At 39.0% G+C, this 20,654-nt stretch overlaps 1 protein-coding gene across 14 annotated transcripts in view; it reads right to left on the bottom strand.

Annotated features, from left to right (window-relative positions):
- Positions 1 to 20,654, bottom strand: part of PPP1R9A (protein phosphatase 1 regulatory subunit 9A) — a 314,721-nt gene that overhangs the window by 10,858 nt on the left and 283,209 nt on the right. For 6 of the 14 annotated variants that reach the window (XM_046670458.1, XM_046670459.1, XM_046670466.1 and 3 more), the window contains 3 exons: positions 11,156 to 11,243; positions 10,974 to 11,057; positions 175 to 373 (listed from right to left, as the gene is read on the bottom strand). The exons of 3 other annotated variants lie outside the window; for them this stretch is intronic. In XM_046670458.1, coding sequence (XP_046526414.1) covers positions 175 to 373; positions 10,974 to 11,057; positions 11,156 to 11,243 — 371 coding nt within the window. The remainder of the gene's footprint in view (positions 1 to 174; positions 374 to 10,973; positions 11,058 to 11,155; positions 11,244 to 20,654) is intronic. 5 more of the 14 variants (XM_046670460.1, XM_046670462.1, XM_046670464.1 and 2 more) reach the window with 2 other exon arrangements.

The raw sequence follows: 20,654 nt of genomic DNA, 5'->3' as shown, positions 1-20,654 counted from the left end.
ACGAGGCTTTCTTTTCCCCACACAAGAAATACCATGCACTGTTTACTGCAGTGTTATCACACTGGCTGCTCGGATCCAGAGTGCACACACAAGTTGAGAATGCTTTCCAAAGACTGGAGAGGAGGAAGGATTTGGGGTTTTCTTGTATGCTTTTTAAATCCATGTGTTTTCTACCTTAGACCCCTTTTTATCTGAAATTAGAGTCTCAGGAGAAGGCTGAAGGGGACTTGCAGATGAAGGCAGATTCCTGAAGGAATAGGATCCTTTCCGGCTTTCATTAAACCACAGGAAAGGCAAGCAAGGTGAGCGAGTGGAGGCCTGAGCTGAGGAGGATGGCTTCAGCTTCCAGTACTCCTGCCTGCTCCTGAAGATCCTGTTTTATGGAGAGAATGGGCGTGTTAGACAAAGAAAGCACAGGTGTAAAACTTGATGAATTCCGAAGGGACTTGAATATACTTCCAAGTAACAGTTTGAGAAACTGTTCTACACAACAGATCGAGTAAAAATTTTGCACTTTTGACTAGGACATGAATCTTAATAGTTATCTTCTTTGCATCTAAATGGATTCTACAACAATGATCAACTTTTTCGTATCGCTTTTGTCATGGCGAATGTTTATGAAATGAGCCTATAATACATGTAGGTGCATGAATTACAATGAGGGAGGGGCACGGTCCTTTAGGAGCTGCTATTAGGTTATTAGGTTAATCATCACAGCATTTCCTTTATTTGGGTCACATATCAGTGCCTCACTGCTAGTGACATTAGCTCGTAACAGCACTCTCTCCTGGCGTCCTCTGAACTCATGTTTCCAAGAGTTTCAGAATTTAGAAAATGAAGCATTTAAATAACGTGGAAATTTCAGGGCTTATGATACTTTAAGCAGAACACACACCTTCCTGGTTTTTCATCACAGTCTTAGCGCCTTTGCAGAGGAGGAGCAGTAGACCTGAAGTCCTAAGATCCTACTTGGAGCCCAGGGTCTATTGTCTCCTGAGGACAGGGCCTTGGGCCTCCTCTCATCCTCCACTTCCTCATCTATAAAGAGTGGATATTTTATGTATCTCATATGTGGTCATTAAGAATTAAACAAGATAATATGTGTGAAAGTGCTTTGAAAACTGTAAAAGTGTAAAGGTCTATACTCATTGCTTAACATATAAAGGATTCAAAGTCATCTGAGGAACACAGTTTGAAAACAGCTATTTTTAATGCAAGTACTTGCATATTTATATTTATCTTTTGGTTAAAGAAAAATAATTATCAGGAGCTGAGGCAGGAATGGGCAGTAGTTTCTGTGCATCTTGGAAGAGGTCACTCTCAGCATGCCCAAATGATAACTGAGGCAACACCTATTATTCGTTAGCTGTTGATGTCATTAACAACAAAGAGATCCTCTTTCAATTAAAAGTGCCTCAATACCACAGCTAGACAACTTATGTCCCACATCTATACTGAATTTCAATCTTCTCACATCTCATTTCAATTATTTTGAAATATTATATCTCAAATTTACATAAATAGCTTAACTCCTAACAAATCCTGTTCATTTCCAAAGATTATTGTGAGAATCAAATGGGACAACAAATATAAAAGCATCTTGCAAACTGTAAAGCAGTTTACAAATGTAAAGGGATTATAAGAATGATAACTAAAGAGATTGGAGAAGTCAGTGAAGTTTTGGTAGAACATTGAGATCATAGGTTGGGTGAATAAAATTGTTGGTCACTCTAAAGATTCCAGAAGATGTGATGATTTTAATGATGTCTTTCTTTTTTTAGAAAAACAAAGGAGTCTGCAAGGATAATAGAGAAAGACCAGCCAGAGATGTATCAACCTTCAATGTTCATCCTAAAGTTGAAGCTAAAAAAAAATTTTATATCCTTAAATCCACCTACTTAAAATCAGGAGATGGAGGTAAGTATAATAACTGAACTTGAGAAAGCAGGCCAGCACAGGCAGATGGTCTTCTGTAAGAAGAACTTTTTATTCCTGGGTCATGGACCAGTGCAGTGTTTCCCAAACAAGTCTGAGAAGAATCATCTGTGGCAGCTATTCAAATACAGATTCTTGAGCACCAGGTTCATGGAATTAGAATTTGGGGGAAAGAAAGGGAGGAGGTGACCTGAAATCTATATTTTAGCCCATGTCTGAACTGACTCTTACAGTTTTTAATATCCATATTTATTAATATTATCCTGAATGCAAACAGCAGGTCTCTGGAGCAGAATAGGTTCTTATTTACCTACAGAAAATGACTGCGCTCGTTCCCCATACCCTAATTTCCTCTCTCCAGGGTGACACAATGAGAACCAGCTGTCATCCTATAATTGGTCTACACTGTAGGTAAGGAATCTAAAAAATGTGCATCTGGATGGTCAAAGAGGAGAGGGACAGCTGCCTCCCTACCCCCACCACCCAGATTGAGGGAGAGAAATCTTATCTCTTTAGTGTAAACAAATTCAACTTGGGAAGGATCTTGGGTTCTTATCCTTTGGAAAGCAATATATGTAGTTAGGGGGAGATAAGACTAATGTCTCCAGCTTTGCAACCTTGGGAATGTCTCCGTGCAGCTGTGTCTCATCTCCCTCTCCCGAACCTCGCTCCTTGTAATGTAACCACATAACCTCTGGGGAGGTAAATCCCTCTGCAGTGCTCACCATCTATCCAGTCACAATTTAACTTCTAAGGCTTATCTTTTAGCTCAGGTCCCAGATTCCAGTAAAAATGCTTAGAAAGCTCTAATTATGCACAAACATAAAAATATTTTCTCTGTAGTCCCACATTCTTACAATTGGGCATATTTAGGATAAACTGGACGCCATGATTATTTTCCCCTTTGGTTATACAATTCTGAATCAATTAATCAAAGTAACATGAGAAATTTTTTAGGAGTTCCATCCATAATTCAAATAAGGTATGTCAGTGCTTAAATATATGGGTACTGTTTTAAGGTTTATAAATAGGTCACAATTAATGACAGCATGACTATCTTGTCCTACTCTCAAGTGAATGCCTTTGTAACAATGCTTTTAGAACTACCTCTACCATTTTTTTTAATAGGCAGGAAATAAGAATATTGTTGCCTAATTGTTGTCACTCTAATGCTTTATTTGAAAAAGACTTTAGGTAGTTCAAATCTTGGCCAGGCAACATTTCAAACAAAATCTGAAGACCACATCTAATTAAACTCATTCATAAAATTCTCACTGCCAGGAAAATAGTCAAGATTAATAATTCCACATGGACTTGGACATCTAGCATTGAAGACAGAGGCCACAGTGGTCCAGAGGCCACAGTGTGGGTATGAAGAACGACATGAGGGAAGCCCAGCCTCAGGTGATAGCCAGAGGCTTTCTTCTCCAGCTTCACACACCAAGATAATGGAAGCAACAGAGGAACAGCCACGTAGAAGGCAGTGAAAACCCACTTCTAAGAAGACAACCACTGTCCTCACTGCTGCAAAGCACCAGGTCCTGGGGTATTTTGAAGATTATTCTCCAGTTCTCCAGGAGGTCTGGCTGTGCCCCTGCTGAGGCTGTATCCTGCTCCCCTCATTTCCTTGTGCATCCTTGACTCTAAAACTCCATGAACTGACGTAACCTCTGTTTGTTTCCCAGTATCCTTAAAGAAGTGAACAGTGGTATGCTTCCATTTGCTTGGACCTAGACTATAGAATATTCATTTAAAAAAGCAAACTCTCCATTACTTTAAAATTATAGACCCATCAGCTTACCAGACATGCTTTCTAAAATAAATACCAATTTCTTTCTGGATAAACTGAACTCTTGTGCATAAAAAAGGAGCAGAGAGAGTTTGGTAACAGTTTTTCTATTACTGACCTCTCTTATAGTCTGTTTTGCTTTATGGAAAAATTTGTTAAGAATAACATAAAATCTGCCCTTCCCTCCACCCAGCCTTCCTTCCTTTCTTCCCTCCCTCCTTCCCTTCTTAACTCTTTTGACTGTAAGGGCAGGTTATGGGCTAAGGTGCATAGCTCTGTACAGATCTTAATAATCTCCTTGAAAAATCAAGATTGGTAGAAATGAATACTTAATGGATCTAAAAATAACTTCTAGAGGATCAAAACAGGTATGTGTTCTGTACTTCCTTCACCTTCTTTGTTTTAGCTTGTACACTGATGGCTCTCTATTATTTCTGGGAAAAAAAATAGAATCACAAATCACAGCTAGATGCCTGATTCTTTTATTGTTAGGAAAAGGGAGAAAGAATGGCTTGAAATTAAGTCTTCGTACTCCTAAAATGTCATGGGGGGTGAGGGGGGCTCAGATAGTAACTGTTTCCTGGCATTTAAATGGTTTATAGTTAATAACTCTATAGAGCAATTAACTCATTTACATATATCTTGAAATCAGTTTACTGGAGGCTAGCACCCCAAAATTAAATTGCTCAAGTAAACATTCCATGATGATTCTTTTGGTTTGTTTTAACTTTGAATGCAAGGTGTATGAAGTATTCAGAATCTAATTATATGTCATCAAAATGTAATTAGGATTTCAGAAACTGCCAGAACAGAAAAAGTATAAACAGAATATAGAATTCAAGCAGGTGGTAAAAAGAAGGTTAAATGAAGAAAGTTAGGTGCAACCAGAGGAAGAGTTGCAGACTTCCATTTACTCAAATCAGATGAAGTGATTCTGTAAGGTTCTAGCATCCACCAAGGAGACTGAGGTTGTAAAGCCAGCCCCTTCTGCAGGGAGCTTGGAGACCCTAACAGATAACACTATCACAGGCAGATGTCCACCTTCAGCTCAGGCCAATCACCCTGAAGAAACACATCCTCCTTCCAGATCTTGAGTTACGGTCTAAATCTCAATTCCATAACCAACAGACCATCTGAGATGGTCACTGTAGAGCATTCAGCCTTAACTTACGACAGGGATCAGGAGACGCTACCCCAAAATACAGCACCCTGGCATAGCAAATATTTTAAGCTGAGGAATTTGACAAATAACAGATGCAGGAAGGGCTCTCTGACCTCTCCCATCTCCCCTGAAGCAGGTCATTAGACCCTCATGTGAGAGGCGTCCTCTCTATAGGAGGAAAGGAGCATCCTTATCTCTATAGATGGAGGGACACCAAGAGGAATCTGAATGAAGGAACAGGCCATGCTAACTTTCCCCCAGTTTACTACCCTTAGCTTATACCCTTTTGTCCTGTCACATTTTTCCACCACTTTCCACTCTTCATGAAACCTAGTATAAAAGTGCTCAGGCTTAACTCCTTCTTGGAGGCTTCATTTCCTTATGAATGCTTCTGTATCACATGAAACATATTAAATACATTTGTATGCTTTTTCCTTGTTAATCTGTCTTTTGTAAGTCTGATTAACAAGGCTCCAGCCAGAGAACCTAGGAAGGTAGAGGGAAAAAGATATTTTCTTCCTCCTCCATACTCATTTGAAATGGAGAAATTGTTCCCTTAATGAGTCTCCCCATACTGGGAAGGTTTAAAATGAAATAGCAAGATGGTCATTTAAATAAAATTCATGTTATCAAAATAAAAATGTTAAGTTTAGGAATAATAAATATATTGCTCAGGACTTACGAAAATGCGTATTAGAAATCTGAGAGAGAAATTTGTCTATTGATTCTATCTTGATATATTTAACTGATTAAGATGCAAAATAACCACATTGATAAGAATACTGGGATGCTGAGCGTGACTACAGATATCATTTTAACTTAGGTTTTTGAGAGTTTTTTAAAGTATAGAAAAGTGTTGACTTCTTAGGAATGTAAGTTTATCAGGTTTTAGGCATTGGGAAGTATTTACAAAGAAAATGGAATAGATTAAACTTATAAATACAGCTAAGAACAGGAGAGACAATTATGGGGAAATAATTCTGCTCTACTGAGGTTAAGCTAGCATTATTCAAAGGTCTCTAAGAAAATGACTGCTTTTATGTTATTTATAATTTAACTAGATGTTTAAACAAAATGACAAGATTTGTAAGTTGAACTGAAACTCAAAAATAGCTAGGTTTTAAAGTTGGAGACTTTAATAAATTACTCTTAATTTATAACCCAAATAATCTTCTTTTTAAGAACAAAGCTACCTTTAGACATTAAAAATCTCAAGTGAAGGGGAGAACTTATACAAGTTATACTGCCAAAGTTAAGCATTCCACAGGACCTTCACTGAGTTTCTGTCATCACTGTTCATGGCCACACAGTGGCTCAGTAACGCTTGCTTTAAAACTGTCCAGACTCAAAGGCTCAAATTATTCTGCCATTCGCTAAGGGCCATTCTCTGTCAGCCATTTACAAGTGCATTTTTTACACATCATTTTTTAAGGAAAATGTTGGCTCCTCTCTGATGTGCCTCTGTGGGCCAGGCTTAGGCAGAGGAGTAGCATTTTTCCCTCATGCACATGTGCTCATCCTGCTCCTTGGCTCTTCTGAAAGGTCAGTGTGTTTCTACTCCAGCTCAGGGGCAGCAACAGGACAGAGCTGCCCTCCAGGTACTTGTCATGGGGTATGATCTCAAACTCACAGAAACGCCATAATTTATCTAAAGCTTCTTTGAGAGAAACATCTACGAAGGGCTGTCTGAACTATAATCCACATTGTCTATTCATTCTTCAAGATATTACCAAAGTCACCCTCGGATGAATGAGACAGTCAGCAAAATGCATATGGAGAACACTTTGTTTTACATCCCTGCCATCAGAATTGCTTTAAATCTTAATGATATTGATAGCTGTTTCTATTTATTAAGGACTTAAAATGCGCTTAAATGTGATTCTTTCAGTCCTCCCAAAGACCTGAAGAGGTATGTATATGCTTCCATCTCACAGATGAGGAAACTGAGGCACAGAGAGGTTAAGTAACTCACCCAAAACGATAAGTGGTAGAGCTGGGATTTGAATCCAGGCTCTTAACCATTTTGACATTATGCTTTTGGCTCTTACTGAAGGCCACTGTGATATTTACTATGAAGGTATTGGTGAAGATGTTCTATTTTAAGTACCAACCCTACTTTTTCCTTCATCTTATTTTTCCCTATCCAATTTACTTTTTATGTAAATTATATTGCTATATCATATGTAGTTTTGTATATAAACAAATTATATTTGGAACAAAGAGGAGTACATACAGATAAAAAAGAATAAACAAACACATGAATATGTACTAATTTACAGACCAAGTAAATAATGAGTTAGAAATCAAGAGTACTTGTTTTTCATAGAATCTTAAAGATCAATACTGTCCAAGAGACATATAATATGAACTACACATGTAAAGTAAAATTTTCTAGTGGCCACATAAAAAAAAGAGGTAAAATTAATTTTTATAATATATTTTATTTACTTCAAAAATTATTTCAACATGTAATCAGTATTATAAAATTATTACTAAGATATTTCACATTCTTTTTTTTAATACTGAGTCTTTGAAAGTCAGTATGCATTTTCATCTACAACACAGCTCAATATAGACTAGCCACATTTCAAGCGCTCAAGAGCCACACCTGACTAGAGGCTACCATACTGGACAGTGCAGACAGAGATGGGTGGGGAATTAGAGATCAGTAGTTTTAGTCCACCTCACCTATGGCAAAGTCAGGATGAATACTTAGATTCCAGCTCACTGTTTTTTCCACTCTTAACACTTCTAAGGTGAATGCAGATTCACTTCCACAGAGAAGTGCCATCTCCCTTCCCTGTGAGTTTCCCACATGCCACCACCTCGCCCTGTTCTGAGATACACTATCTGCTCACACGTCTCTCCATTCAGTGACTGAACTAGGAGCTTCTCCCACAGAGCTCCAAAGTAGACACTCCACTGACATCAGTGGCTGTCTACTCTAGAATTTAGGATCATATTTTATTTTACTCTTCAGTGTGTACTTTAAGGGATGAACAAGCTCTGACAACTAAATGTTTCCTGCTTTTGTAATCATAGTACTATATTACCTGTTTAAATCAGAATGTTCACTGAACACGTATTTTAAAAGGATAGAACCAAAACATATTTCTTTGTAAAGTTTATTTACTATTATTATTTTAACTTCATCTATTTGTTTCATGTTGGTCACCTATTTCAGTCATGATGTCTCCCCAAGAAATACCATAAACTCTTTACTCTTTGGGGGAAAAACCCCCACAAACTAAAACCAAGACCCAATTCAGCAATGTCTTGCCTCTTTAAAGTTTAACAGACTCGGGTTATAACTGATACTATGACCTCATCACAACCTTATAAGAACCAGATGAAAAGCCTAAGAGATAAGATTACTAACTCAGTCCGTGAATCACGCCTTCCTTTCTCTGAGAAAGCCTCACAGGGGGATGAGTTTCCTCTGAGTTCTTCACAATCGCGGTGGGACCCTGCAGCTGATGGTACTTATCGCCAACTACCTTCAGGGGCCCTGTGAAACCAACTCAAGCGCATTAGGATGCTATTGGGCAGTAACTGTTCTTCCTGGAATATGTTTTATAAGGTTCTGGGCCCATGATCAATTGACACAGGAGAACATAGGCTGTCATTAGATTTGATTAGTGTTAACCAATTACTGTGACAGCTCAAAAAGTTATTTTTTTTTTAAAGATTTTATTCTTTCCCTTTTTCTCCCCAAAGCCCCCCGGTACATAGTTGTATATTCTTCGTTGTGGGTCCTTCTAGTTGTGGCATGTGGGACGCTGCCTCAGCGTGGTTTGATGAGCAGTGCCACGTCCACGCCCAGGATTTGAACCAACGAACCAGTGGGCCGCCTGCAGCAGAGTGCGCGAATTTAACCACTCGGCCACGGGGCCAGCCCCTCAAAAAGTTATTTTTTTGAAACAGAAAAATTCCCTCTTCTTCCCTGTTTTTCTACTATTTCAGTTACATGAATTCCTTTCAGTCCTGTCAAAAGTCCTCTGGAATTACAAATAATTATAAAATTATGGTTGTAATAGAAAACTATTTGGTCACATTGGTACACATGGAACTATATGTGACTACTGAAGCAGAGTTAGTGTTTTACAAATACAGAGCTCACTAGGCAGCCTAGCTAGACGCCTGGCTGGCTACTGGTTCAAAAGCTGCCATTAGCTGTGGTGAAGCCACGTGCTGACAGCAGCCCTCCCCTGACTAGCCACGGTTCTGCCTAGGGAAAGGTGAGCACTCACCAACAGAACCAAGATTTGCTTGTTTTCCACCTGGAATTTATACAAGGAGGTGATACTGTCTGGGTATGATGAGGAAATTTAGTCCAATCTTCTACCCTCTGCTGGATGCCTGTGCTGACATCCCTTCTAGGGCGGAGGCTTAAAGGTTAGAGGTAGTGACTCAGAAGTCCAGGGACCAAAGAGAGGAGAGTGCCACTTCACAAGTGTCCAAGCTACTCTCCCATTGTCCCATTGTGTATTTGGGCATCTCTCTCTCTCTTAAACAGTTACATTATTTGTTGTTGTTTTTTTCTTGAGTATATTTAACAGTTTTCTATTCTTAATTTTAAGGCACAGAGTAGACTGTTTTATATTTCTCACTCCAAAACTACACAAAGTTAAGTCGCTTTTGAGTTACATTATAGCCTTATTTTTCCTGAGATTTTTGTGCTCAATATAGAGAGCTTTCTACCCTTGCTCCACTGTACAGCATAAAGGAAACCTAGACTAACAAAAATAATTAATTTGGGAATTTTCTCCTTTCATCCCCCAACCCATTCTTCTATAATCCCAGGAAGAAGGTATAATTTTTTCCCACGTTGATGCCAGAAAAGAGAAAAAGAAAAAAAGGAAACAGCAGGGGACAACCTATAAAATGGATAAGTGGTCTCCAAACAATTTTACAGTTGTTTATTCTTACTTAGCACTTCGTATGTTTCTTCCTTATTCTATGCTATTGAGATGAATCCCAAATTTCATGAAGAAATATAAATGTCATTAGATGCACAAGAGGTGACATGGAGTGTTGGAAAGACATCTAGACAGGAAGCACAAGCCCCAGCTAACTGACATTAATTGCCTGTTGCATAACCCTGGGCTAATCAGTTAAATTGTATGAAGGTAAAGTTCTTTATCAATCAAGTATGGTACTATTATCTGCCCTCTCAATCTAACTGTAAAGATCAAATGAGATGATAAATAGAAAACTTCCTTGTAACTTTCAAATGATAACGACGAGCAAATTTTTACCTTATTATTATTTTTGAATACCTCCTATGTGCCAGGTACCATTTTAAATGTTTTACGTGAAAACTCATTTAATCCTTATACTGATGTTATGAGATAGGTCCTGTTATTATTCTCATTTCACATATGAGAAAACAGAGGCACAGAGGCTAAATAACTTGTCCGTGATTGTAAGGGGAGTAACTGGGAGAGCTCTGATTCAACCTCGGCAGTCAGACTTCAGAGCTCTATGCTTTACTGTCTCCCTATACAAACCTAAGTCTAAAATTATGTAATCTCACAATAAAATTGGGGAAACTTGACAGCACGCTGTACAAACCTCACTTCTCCATAGGAAAGTCCTTACTGAACAGTAAGCATTGTTGACAGGGCCTGCAAAAGTCAATCAGACAGCTGAGTCCGACAAGAGATGCTGTCATTCTTACATGCATGTGGACAGAACAGTCTTGAAAGCCAACAAGGTACTTAAATGCAAAATTCCCCTTTCGGACTGAACAAAAAGAGAAGACACTAGTACTGTGGGTGGCCAGACAAAAAACCTGAAATATGTCTAACAGATGTATCACACAGATATTTTTACGCTGTATTTAGATAAACATTTATTGAAACTGTTCATGTGACCGTAATTCTGTAATTAAGCCAATGGCTATACCCAAGGCCAGGTGTAGGCTATAACTGGAGTAAGACAAATACAGACTGTACAATTTGTCTCTCATCTCACCTCTAGGTTTATCACTTCAGCTCAAAGATACTGACCATTGATTTTGGTTAACAACGGGAGGTGGCCAGAAAGTTTAGATACAGAGATAAATCTGGGTTCTGAATCGCCCACCTGTACCTGCTACCTGGAGAAAACCTATTGGCTTCTTTTTCTTTCCATTTCTTTCCCTTGTTGGAATTCCTTCGCAAAGGTGCCCTATAATGACAGCACACAGTCAGAAAGGGGAAGGCGACATTTTCTCCTTTAATCCTTCTTTTACAGATGGCTTGCTTTTTATATTATGAAGTGCTTACCCCAGATCCACAAACTTCCGCTTAATTTTTCCTCCTTGCATCACCAATGAACTGGATGCCCTTAGTGATGTGGGAGCTTTGGCACCATCTAGGACATACACATATGTGAAAAAGACCGATTATTATCATTTTTTGAAAGCCATGAGTCAAAAGTCAGTGCATCTCTGAATGTAGGGGGTTTGCCTCAATTCCTAACTGTAAAAGAAAATAATGAGTGCTTTCTTTTTTAAGATACAGAAAACATAGCAATACTGAGGAACACTCAATTAAGCCAGGAGAGGTCCTGTTGGACAAAGGCCTAATAGTTATCACAAAGAGTTTTAGCTTCAAATACCTTGGAATGAACAAAATAAGCAAGAATAAACACTATCAAATCATCTTTTACGTTCAAAGTAGGGACCAACATGACTTTCCTTTTGTTCCTTCTCTGGCTCCAGCTCTTTGCTTCAAATGCCTGGGCTCTGTTCTCCATGTCTTTGTTGCCTTTGGTTTTAGTGCCTTCTGACAGGAACCCAGCCCACTTCCCCCTTATCTCCCAAGTCCAGTGTAACACCACCCCTGAGAGTCTAGGAGATTTAGGGAGAAAGTGACAGTTACAACTTCCCCTTCTGGTCTCTCTTGCTAATGGCCTTTGACCAGTCCTGGGACAGAGAAGGGCAGAACATGGGGAAGACTCCTCAAACAGTAGCTCAGCTATAAAACATTTATATCTATGAAAGCTCTCTCTTCGAAGTTAGGCTGGGGCACAACTTAGCTGGCCTCTCAGGATGTGGAAGATGCTAAAATCTCCTTAGTGTTTGGAGCTGAATGATCTTTGCCTCTTTGAGTGATGCTGGCACTCTAAAGGGCAGCAGCTGCTGGGGGATGGGGACACACAATGCCCAAAAACCAATCAGAGGAGAAGCTTTGTGGGTGGAGTTCAACGTCCAATGTAGGAACTGGATTCCACGGGTGGCACTTATTCCCCCTGGACAAGTCTCTACCTGGAGCTATTTAGCAAAGGATGCTGTTTGGTGTTATGTTTCAGCATATCCAGTTACTTGAGATGATTAACAAAGGGTGGTTTAAATTTGATGCATATCTGTGTGTGAAACTACTCCTTCCTAATTGTTTGTTGGTCTCTGTATGTCTTTATCTTTTTTTTTTTTTTTGAGGAAGATTAGCCCTGAGCTAACATCTGCCACCAATCCTCCTCATTCTGCTGAGGAAGACTGGCCCTGAGCTAACATCTGTGCCCATCTTCCTCTATTTCATACGTGGGACATCTGCCACAGCATGGCTTGATGAGTGGTAAAGAGGTCTGTGCTGGGGATGCAAACTGGTGAACCCCGGGCCACCAAAGTGTAGCGCGCGAACTTAACTGCTGTGCCACTGGGCTGGCCCCGTATGTCCCTATCTTTTTAAAATTAAAAAAAATATTCCAGCAACTTTCTGGCATGAAGTGTATAGAGAATAGTCCTCTTAAGAAAGTGTTCAATTAACCTCGAACATAAGCAGGTTAATTTTGTGTAAAATTTTGTTTATTTCAGGAGAAATTTCCAAACACACATACTTAGAAAACACGAAGTGCACACGCACTTCTCATTTAGGAGTCTATGTTCAAAGTTCTAAAGGAGCACAGAACACTGGCAAACGTTCTAAGGATTTTTAGCAATGAGTTTTTCATAATTTTAATGATACTCAGATTACAATAACCAATTCCTTTAAGTGTACATAATGAAATACGAGAGTTGGAAATATGTCCATGTCAAAATCTACTTCTAGCCTCAGATATTTATTATGGATATTTGCATCATTACTCTTTGGGTAACTGAATTGCCACAGATGCGACACATATACATTAAAAAATCCACAGACACGGCACAAATGCCTTCTGAGGGGATTTCACTAATGGACATTAGAAAAAAACAGATTTTCAATTTTTTTTTTTTTGAGGAAGATTAACCCTGAGCTAACTACTGCCAATCCTCCTCTTTTTGCTGAGGACGACCGGCCCTGAGCTAACATCCATGCCCATCTTCCTCTACTTTATGCGTGGGAAGCCTACCACAGCATGGCTTTTGCCAGGCGGTGCCATGTCCACACCAGGGATCCAAACCAGCCAACTCCGGGCCGCTGAGAAGCAGAACGTGCAAACTTAACTGCTGCACCACTGGGCCTGTCCCCTCAGTTTTCTTAATAGAAGCCAAAGAAAAGAAAGTGCCATATTCTTCCAGACCAATCCTAAAGCAACTCTTAATGGTTAGGACTGTGCAAAGTTAAAAAGGAGACTACCTAATTATTTTCTGAATTAGAGTTCGCTGAGAGGTGTTTTAATGAGTGGCAAGAGGACCAGATGAGACAATGGACATGGAAACTTTCTGTAACCTATTAGTGTTACAGTGATTTGGACATCTTGGGACTAAAAGCCTGATTCGGCCCATGACAGACCCTGCTGCTAGGCAACCTCACACCATTATCTCATACTTTTACCAAAGTGTGTTCCAAGGAACGCTTAAATGAATGCTTTCAAAAGGCTGAAGAGGGAAGACTAAGTAATAATGCACTTCCCCACTTTAAATCAATCAAATACATCTTTAACGCACATCAAAACTTCCAGTGTGCATAAAAAGCAATATTAGGTTGGTAAGATTTCAGCAAAAGAAAAAAAGTGTCATTTTTGTTGGTTTGTTATTTAACTTCATGTAAAATTTCCACTAGGCGTTTTGAAATCTCTCCGGTACTACTGTCACAAGCAAGTAGAAGTCTGAACCCTCAGGTTGGGTGCCTTAGCTTTAAGCTCTGGCGACCTGGTCTTCATTTTCAAAGGTAATAAATGGTCTCCTAATAGATACACGCTAAGGTATTTTCTTGGACTGCATTCTCCTTAAGCTCACTGCAATTAGACTCTTGACTACTTCTTCCTTTATTATGGGGACTCCCAAATCTGCCACCCAGCCCTGGCTTCTTTCCTGAGCTCATAACCTCCTCCGTTAAAAATGAGTTAGTTCTCTTTCTCCCATAATGTTTCTGATTTATTATTTTCAATTAATGACAAGAACATATTTTCTGACGTTAGAAACTCTGTGATCAGTTTTGACCTCCTCATTTTCTTCCCCTGTATCTAGTTGACTTATGAGTCAAGGGCTCTTGTAGCATTTTTCCTGCCATTGTCTATGGTTCCTCCTTGGAGGGTGTCACCTCACAGTGTCTCCTAATTTGTCTTTCCCAAACCTAAGCTTTTCCTTTTCATTCCTCTATTCAAATATCTTGTGGTTTCCTAGTAATGTGGTAAGGTATCTAAGGTATTTACATTCTAGAACTATAGACTTAACCTACCTGTGCAGTTGTACATGACACCACTCTAGCCTGCATAAACAAACTGCTTCAGGCAGGCTGGGACAGGCCCAGTCCTTTAAATTCACCTTCTGTGTGCCAGTCTCTGTGAATGCCATCTCCCTGCCTTATACGCCTTCATCTGTCCTTTTTTTCCTCAAGGTCCTTCAATGGTTACTCTACTTGTATGGTCTTTATCAAGTCTTATTTATAAATCTCAGCTAGATGTAACCATGCTCCTCTGAGCAATGAAAAAATTTACTACTTCCAAATGTATAAAGGCTTAATGCAAATATATTAATAATAAGTGATTCCTGTAAAGATTTTGAAAAGCCAGGTTCTACCTGCCAGGATGTTAATTCAGCAAATATTTTTTAAGGCATGTTCTGAGTCAGGCAATGTGCTAATAGCAACATATAAACTTAGAATAACAATCTTTAGAATTCATGAGTAGAAAACTGATAGTGCTTAATTTTCTCTTCTTAACCTTGTCTGAACAAAGGCCCATTGCTCTGCAAGTCTAGAGACCAAAACTCTATTATTAGGCTACTCAAAGAACAGGTATGAGAAAAATATTTTCATGCATTTAACTGCCACATAACCTGCTTTATAAACCTCTAGAAATAATCTTTTACTTCCTCTAATTTTAACTGAAATGAGGCTAGACGTTTTATCATTTAGCCAGGTATAATGGGACTCTTTCTATCCCACTTTCCATTGAGGTCCCTCAAATATGAGAAGAAAATGATGACTTGTGAATGTGGTATTGACACGATTTAGCAGACACCCAGCTTCAATGAGGTGTTCAATAATACCAGAGTATTATCCTCGAGATTGCAATCAAATGCTGCTGGAATTTATTACCTTTGTAGTAACTTGACAGACTAAAAAGAATGCTTTATTACTTATTTTAAAAATCTAGATAAATGGAAACCAGCGACTAAGACATTTTCAGCCTTTATCTAGCAATGCCGAGTGGAAGTAAAGAGACGTCTAGACCAGGGCATCAGCAAGATTTTTCTGTAAAGGGCCAAACAGTAAATATTTTAGGTTTGTGGACTATACAGTCTCTGTCACAAGTACTCAATTCCACGGTTGGACCATGAAAGTAGACAGTATACAACTAAATGGGTGTGGCTGTGATCCAACAAGACTTTATTGATAAAAACAGACGGGGGCCAGATATGGTTTGATGACCTACATTGCTCATCCGGAAAGACATACTTATTAATTCATCCAAGAAACTTACTAAGATCAATTATATGCTATACTCTTTGATGAGGACCAAGAATACAAAGATGAATAAGATAAATGAGAAAACTAAGGCTCACACTTGACAACTAGATCACTTATTATCAGGTACAAAGTGACAGAAGCAGAAGTAATAGCATGAAAATTTCTGTGGGATCACAGAGAAGAAAATAATTCACTTTGCCTGGGAATGGGGAGGGTGCACTAAGGGTCTACTAAAGGAGGTGATATTTAAGCTGGACTTTGAAGAAGGACACAATTTTCCTGAAGTGGAATGCTAGTAAGAATGTAAACACGGGGGCTGGCCCAGTGGCGCAGTGGTTAAGTTCGCACGTTCCACTTCTCGGCGGACCAGGGTTCTCGGGTTTGAATCCCAGGTGCGGACATGGGACCACTTGGCAAAAGCCATGCTGTGGTAGGTGTCCCACGTATAAAATAGAGGAAGATGGGCACGATGTTAGCTCAGGGCCAGTCTTCCTCAGCAAAAAGAGGAGGATTGGCAGTAGATAGCTCAGGGCTAAACTTCCTCAAAAAAAAAAAGGGGCCAGACCCGTGGCTTAGTGGTTAAGTTTGCGCGCTCTGCTGCCTGTGGCCCAAGGTTTTGCTGGTTTGGATCCTGGGCGCGGACATGGCACCACTCATCAGGCCACGTTGAGGCAGCGTCCCACGTCCCACAACTAGAAGGACCCACAACTAAAATATACAACTACGTACTGGGGGAATTTGGGGAGCAAAAGCAGAAAGAAAAAAAAAAGATTGGCAACAGTGGTTAACTCAGGTGCCAATCTTTAAAAAAAAAAAAAAAGAATGTAAACATGAAGTCTCGCTACACTCCATTCTAGTGCCCTTATTGATGAGCCACTGAGTTGTAAGAACCACACACCAACACAAACACACAGAGGGAAATCAGGTTAACCGTACCTAACCTCCGTTGAGTCTAGGTCTGAATAGTAGATGAGTCTCATACAACAGGGAACTCAAGGCTTTACAGAATGTTATTCTCCAAAGTGGATTTTGAGGACAACGAAGCTAGATCTCACTCTGTTGATCTATATTGTATCAGGCCCTGCAAGGTCGTAACAATGGAAGCACAGAATTTCCCTAAGGTTTTAATGATACTGAGGCCCATTTCTTGGGAACTGGGTAGGGAGGGTCCTTGAGGGACGGTGACACCTGCAGTAATGGTGGTACTTCAGTGAAACAGGCAATTCACCAGTCAACTGGATCTAATAAGCATATTAAACATACACATCCAGTCAACTTTACCCTAATTTTACGCTCACTGAGCAACCTTCTGATTTATGAACCTTCCAACCGGAAGAGAGAGAACAGGACAAATGAATGATGTTTGTTATGCTAGCTGTACCTCCCAAAGTAAATCAGAAAATTAGTATTCTGGTTTAGAAATCAGTGTTTTATAAGTTCAAATAGTAAAATATCAGTCACTCTGAACTTGATTAAATCTGAGTGTATTACTGAGTTTCTGGACTTGAACTGAGGACTAGAACATGACCCTCAAAGCACTGACTGGTAATTGGCTGGGGTCTGAGAGTCAGTTGCCTGCCAGGTCTTTGAACATCTTTCAAGGTACAAGACAACCTGAGAGTGGAAGGAGCAAGAAAGTACAGGGCTTTCCCCGTTGCTGATGGTGGTGGGGTAACTGGGGGTGTCGGAGACAAGGTCTGTCACAAAACAAACAAGCATGCAATAAATTAGAGAGAGAGAGGAGGCAGCAGACAGACTCTAGTCTGGAAACTCCTCGAGGGAAAAGATGGAGTCTTGTTAATCGCTGCACTCAACCTCGAGCACAATGCCTGACACAGAGGAGAGGCCCAAAGTATTTGTTAAATGAACACATGAATGAAAAGATTAATGTCAATGAACATGGAAGGCAAGGAAAACTCTTCAAGGCTGGAAAGTTTCATCAAGGGAAGGAAAGAACATACGGCACTGCTTTCATCCAGTCATAGTTAGCACCTAACAACGGTTCTCATACTAGTAACTGACTATTTATAAAGTTAATACTTTATAAAAGGTCACTTAACTGCTTCTGTCCTGTGATCCAGAAGCATGACCAGCCTAGGAAAATCAAAAAATGGGAAAGCCCAAGTACTTGGTCTCTGAAGAAGAAACTTCCCATCTCCTATCCTGTTTACTACAGCTCAGAGTTTCATCCCGAAGAAGAGACCGCAGCAGACAAGGAAGGCAGTGGGGGAAAGGAAGGGATTGTCACGTTTCACAGCTCCATTACTGCCAGAGGGCTTGGAAACACAGCTCACATGCATGCACTACTTTTCCAATCTGAGAGGAAACATCTGCTTACTTCAAAGAATCATACATAAATTAGAAGTAAAAGGCAGAGAGAAATAATCTAGACAAGATTTCGCCACTTTTAAAAACTGGTGGGTCAGATTTCATGTGTGAGTGACCCACTCCCTGACTACAAGGTAATTTCTTTCAGACACCTAGTTATGTCTGATAGATTCAAACAGGGGACCACAAAGTATCAACCTACAGCTCCAAAACACATGCTTCTGCTTTTTTGCCTTCCTACGGGCCAATGTGGATCTATACATATTTTTCTGAAGAGATGATAGAGGGCTTGCCACAAGTATATTTCTATAAAAGTACTATTATAAGCCATCATTTAGGTTAATTAATGAGAGTTTCTGAAGCCTTTAATTCTTTTGAAAGTAGGGCAAAACCACTGTACAAGTCCTTTACCAACTTGACAACTACTTTTCATGAATTAGTAGGCTTGACGTATTCTTTTGCCTCCACTGGTATTTTTTACTCTGTAAGTACTTCATTTTTACCTCAAAAGTTCTAGAAGAGCTGTGCTTAGGACTAGTCTACGGAAGATAATTCTAGCAAGCGACAGGCTCAGGAAAGGAAACCAAGAGGAAAATACCAGGAATAAAAGCTATGATGTTTACCAAGAGTTACAAAACAGATTGGGCCCCCACAATTAAACATGATTTCTACGCTCACAATGTATTTGTAGAAAGATTACAATTTTTGATCTGGTAGAGATACATAAGTACGGACTTTTCAAAAATGTAGTGATGTACAATCACACCTGCAATGTATGAGTGTGTCCCACACCACTGCTGGCAGTGGTTGTTGGAATTCTTTAAAAGTTTTGGCAATCTGACAGGTACTTAATTTAAATGATCATTTCTCTGATCATTAGCGAGGTTGGTCATCTTTTTCATATCTTATAAGCAATGTGAATTTTCTCTTCAATGAATTGATGGTTTATTTCCTTAGCCTTTTTTTGACTTTTTAAAAATTCTCTGAAGCTACTTGTATATTAGAGATAAAGTCTATCAATTAACTTCGAATATGGGGGCCCTTTATTATCTTTATTGTCTACTGAAAACAAGAATATTTCTAAAACAGTTGTAAAGTATAAAGAAAAAACAATAAAACAAACACCCATTTCATTTATCACCCCCATTCCCACTGTAGTTTATACTTATGAAGTTCCCAGTGTGTCCTTTCCCATTTCAGTTCTGACACTGTCCAAGCGATTGACTTTGTCATTACCATTCATAACCTCAACATTTTGTTTGTATCTCTAAATAATCTGCTAGTTTTAACACTATAAATAGAATCATATGCAATTTGCTTTATCCTCTCAATGTCTTGTTTCAGAGATTCACCCCTGTTATGTTTCAATGCAGTTTATTCATTTTCCCTGCCACATAGATTCATTATATGAATATACTACAATTCATTTATCTATTCTGTTGGTGATTATTCCACTAATTACCAGTTTTTAGTTTTTTCCAGGTTTTGCTACTAGACAACAGGGCTGCTATGAATACTCTTGTACAGGATTCTTAGTAGACAAGTGCAGGATCATAAATAGATGAAGACTCGCTGGGTCACAGGGTATGCACACTTTCAACTTTACTGGGTAAAGCCGAATGGTTCCCAAAGAACTTCTACCAATTTACACTTCCACCAGCAGACTATTCAATTTCTGGTTCTTTCGCATATTTGCAAACATTTGGTAACATCAGATTTCAATTTTCTTGGCTATCTGGTAGGTATAAAATGGTATCTCATCTGGCTTATTTTATATTTTCCTGATTACTAATGGCACTGAGCACCTTTTGATAAATATTTTGGCCTTTTGGTTTTCATTTTCTATGAAGAGTCTCTTCAGGACATTACATATTTTCCTTCTGTATTGTTTATCTTTTCTTAGTGATTTATAGGAGTTATTCACATAATCTAGATATGAATCCTTCATTAGTTACATGGGCAACAAATATCTTCTCCAATTTTGTGATATTCTTTGTTGTGTCTTTGAGGAAAAGAAGTTCCTAATTTTACTATTACTTGATGTTATCAAGTTTTTCTTTTATGGTTTGCTTTTTGCATCTTGTTTAAGAAATTCTTCTGCATCCTAGAGTCACAAAAATATTCTCTACAGTCTTTTAAAAGTTTTATAGTTTTGCATTTCCCCAGTTAAGTCCTGAATCCACCTTGAATGGGTTTTTTTGCAAGGTATGAGATGACAGGGAGGTCTAACATAATTTTTTAAAAATATGGACAAACCAATTTTCTCAGAACAATTATTAAAAATTCTATTGTTTCTCCATTGAGCTACCTATGCAGCTGTCGTAAGTTCAAAAATATACACGAACTATATATGTGAGTGTGTGTATATAAAAATTGCTTCTACGCTCTTTATTCTGCTCCTTAGTCTATTTAAATACCTCTGTACAAAAAATATACAGAATTAATTCTGTGGCTTTTTAATAATTGCAGGTATCAACAAGCCAAGATCTTCACCTCATTTTTTTCACGAGTCTCAGGTATTCCTGGCCTTTTCCTCTTTCTTATGTACTTTAGAATCAGCTTACCAAGTTCCACAAAACGTCAGTTGTATTGACTCTCTAGATCAGTATGGACAGAAGTG

Source organism: Equus quagga, chromosome 8 (assembly GCF_021613505.1).
Source record: "Equus quagga isolate Etosha38 chromosome 8, UCLA_HA_Equagga_1.0, whole genome shotgun sequence".
Lineage (NCBI taxonomy): Eukaryota > Metazoa > Chordata > Mammalia > Perissodactyla > Equidae > Equus > Equus quagga.
The sequence above is the reverse complement of the archived record's forward strand: the minus strand, read 5'-3'. Positions and strand labels throughout refer to the sequence as shown.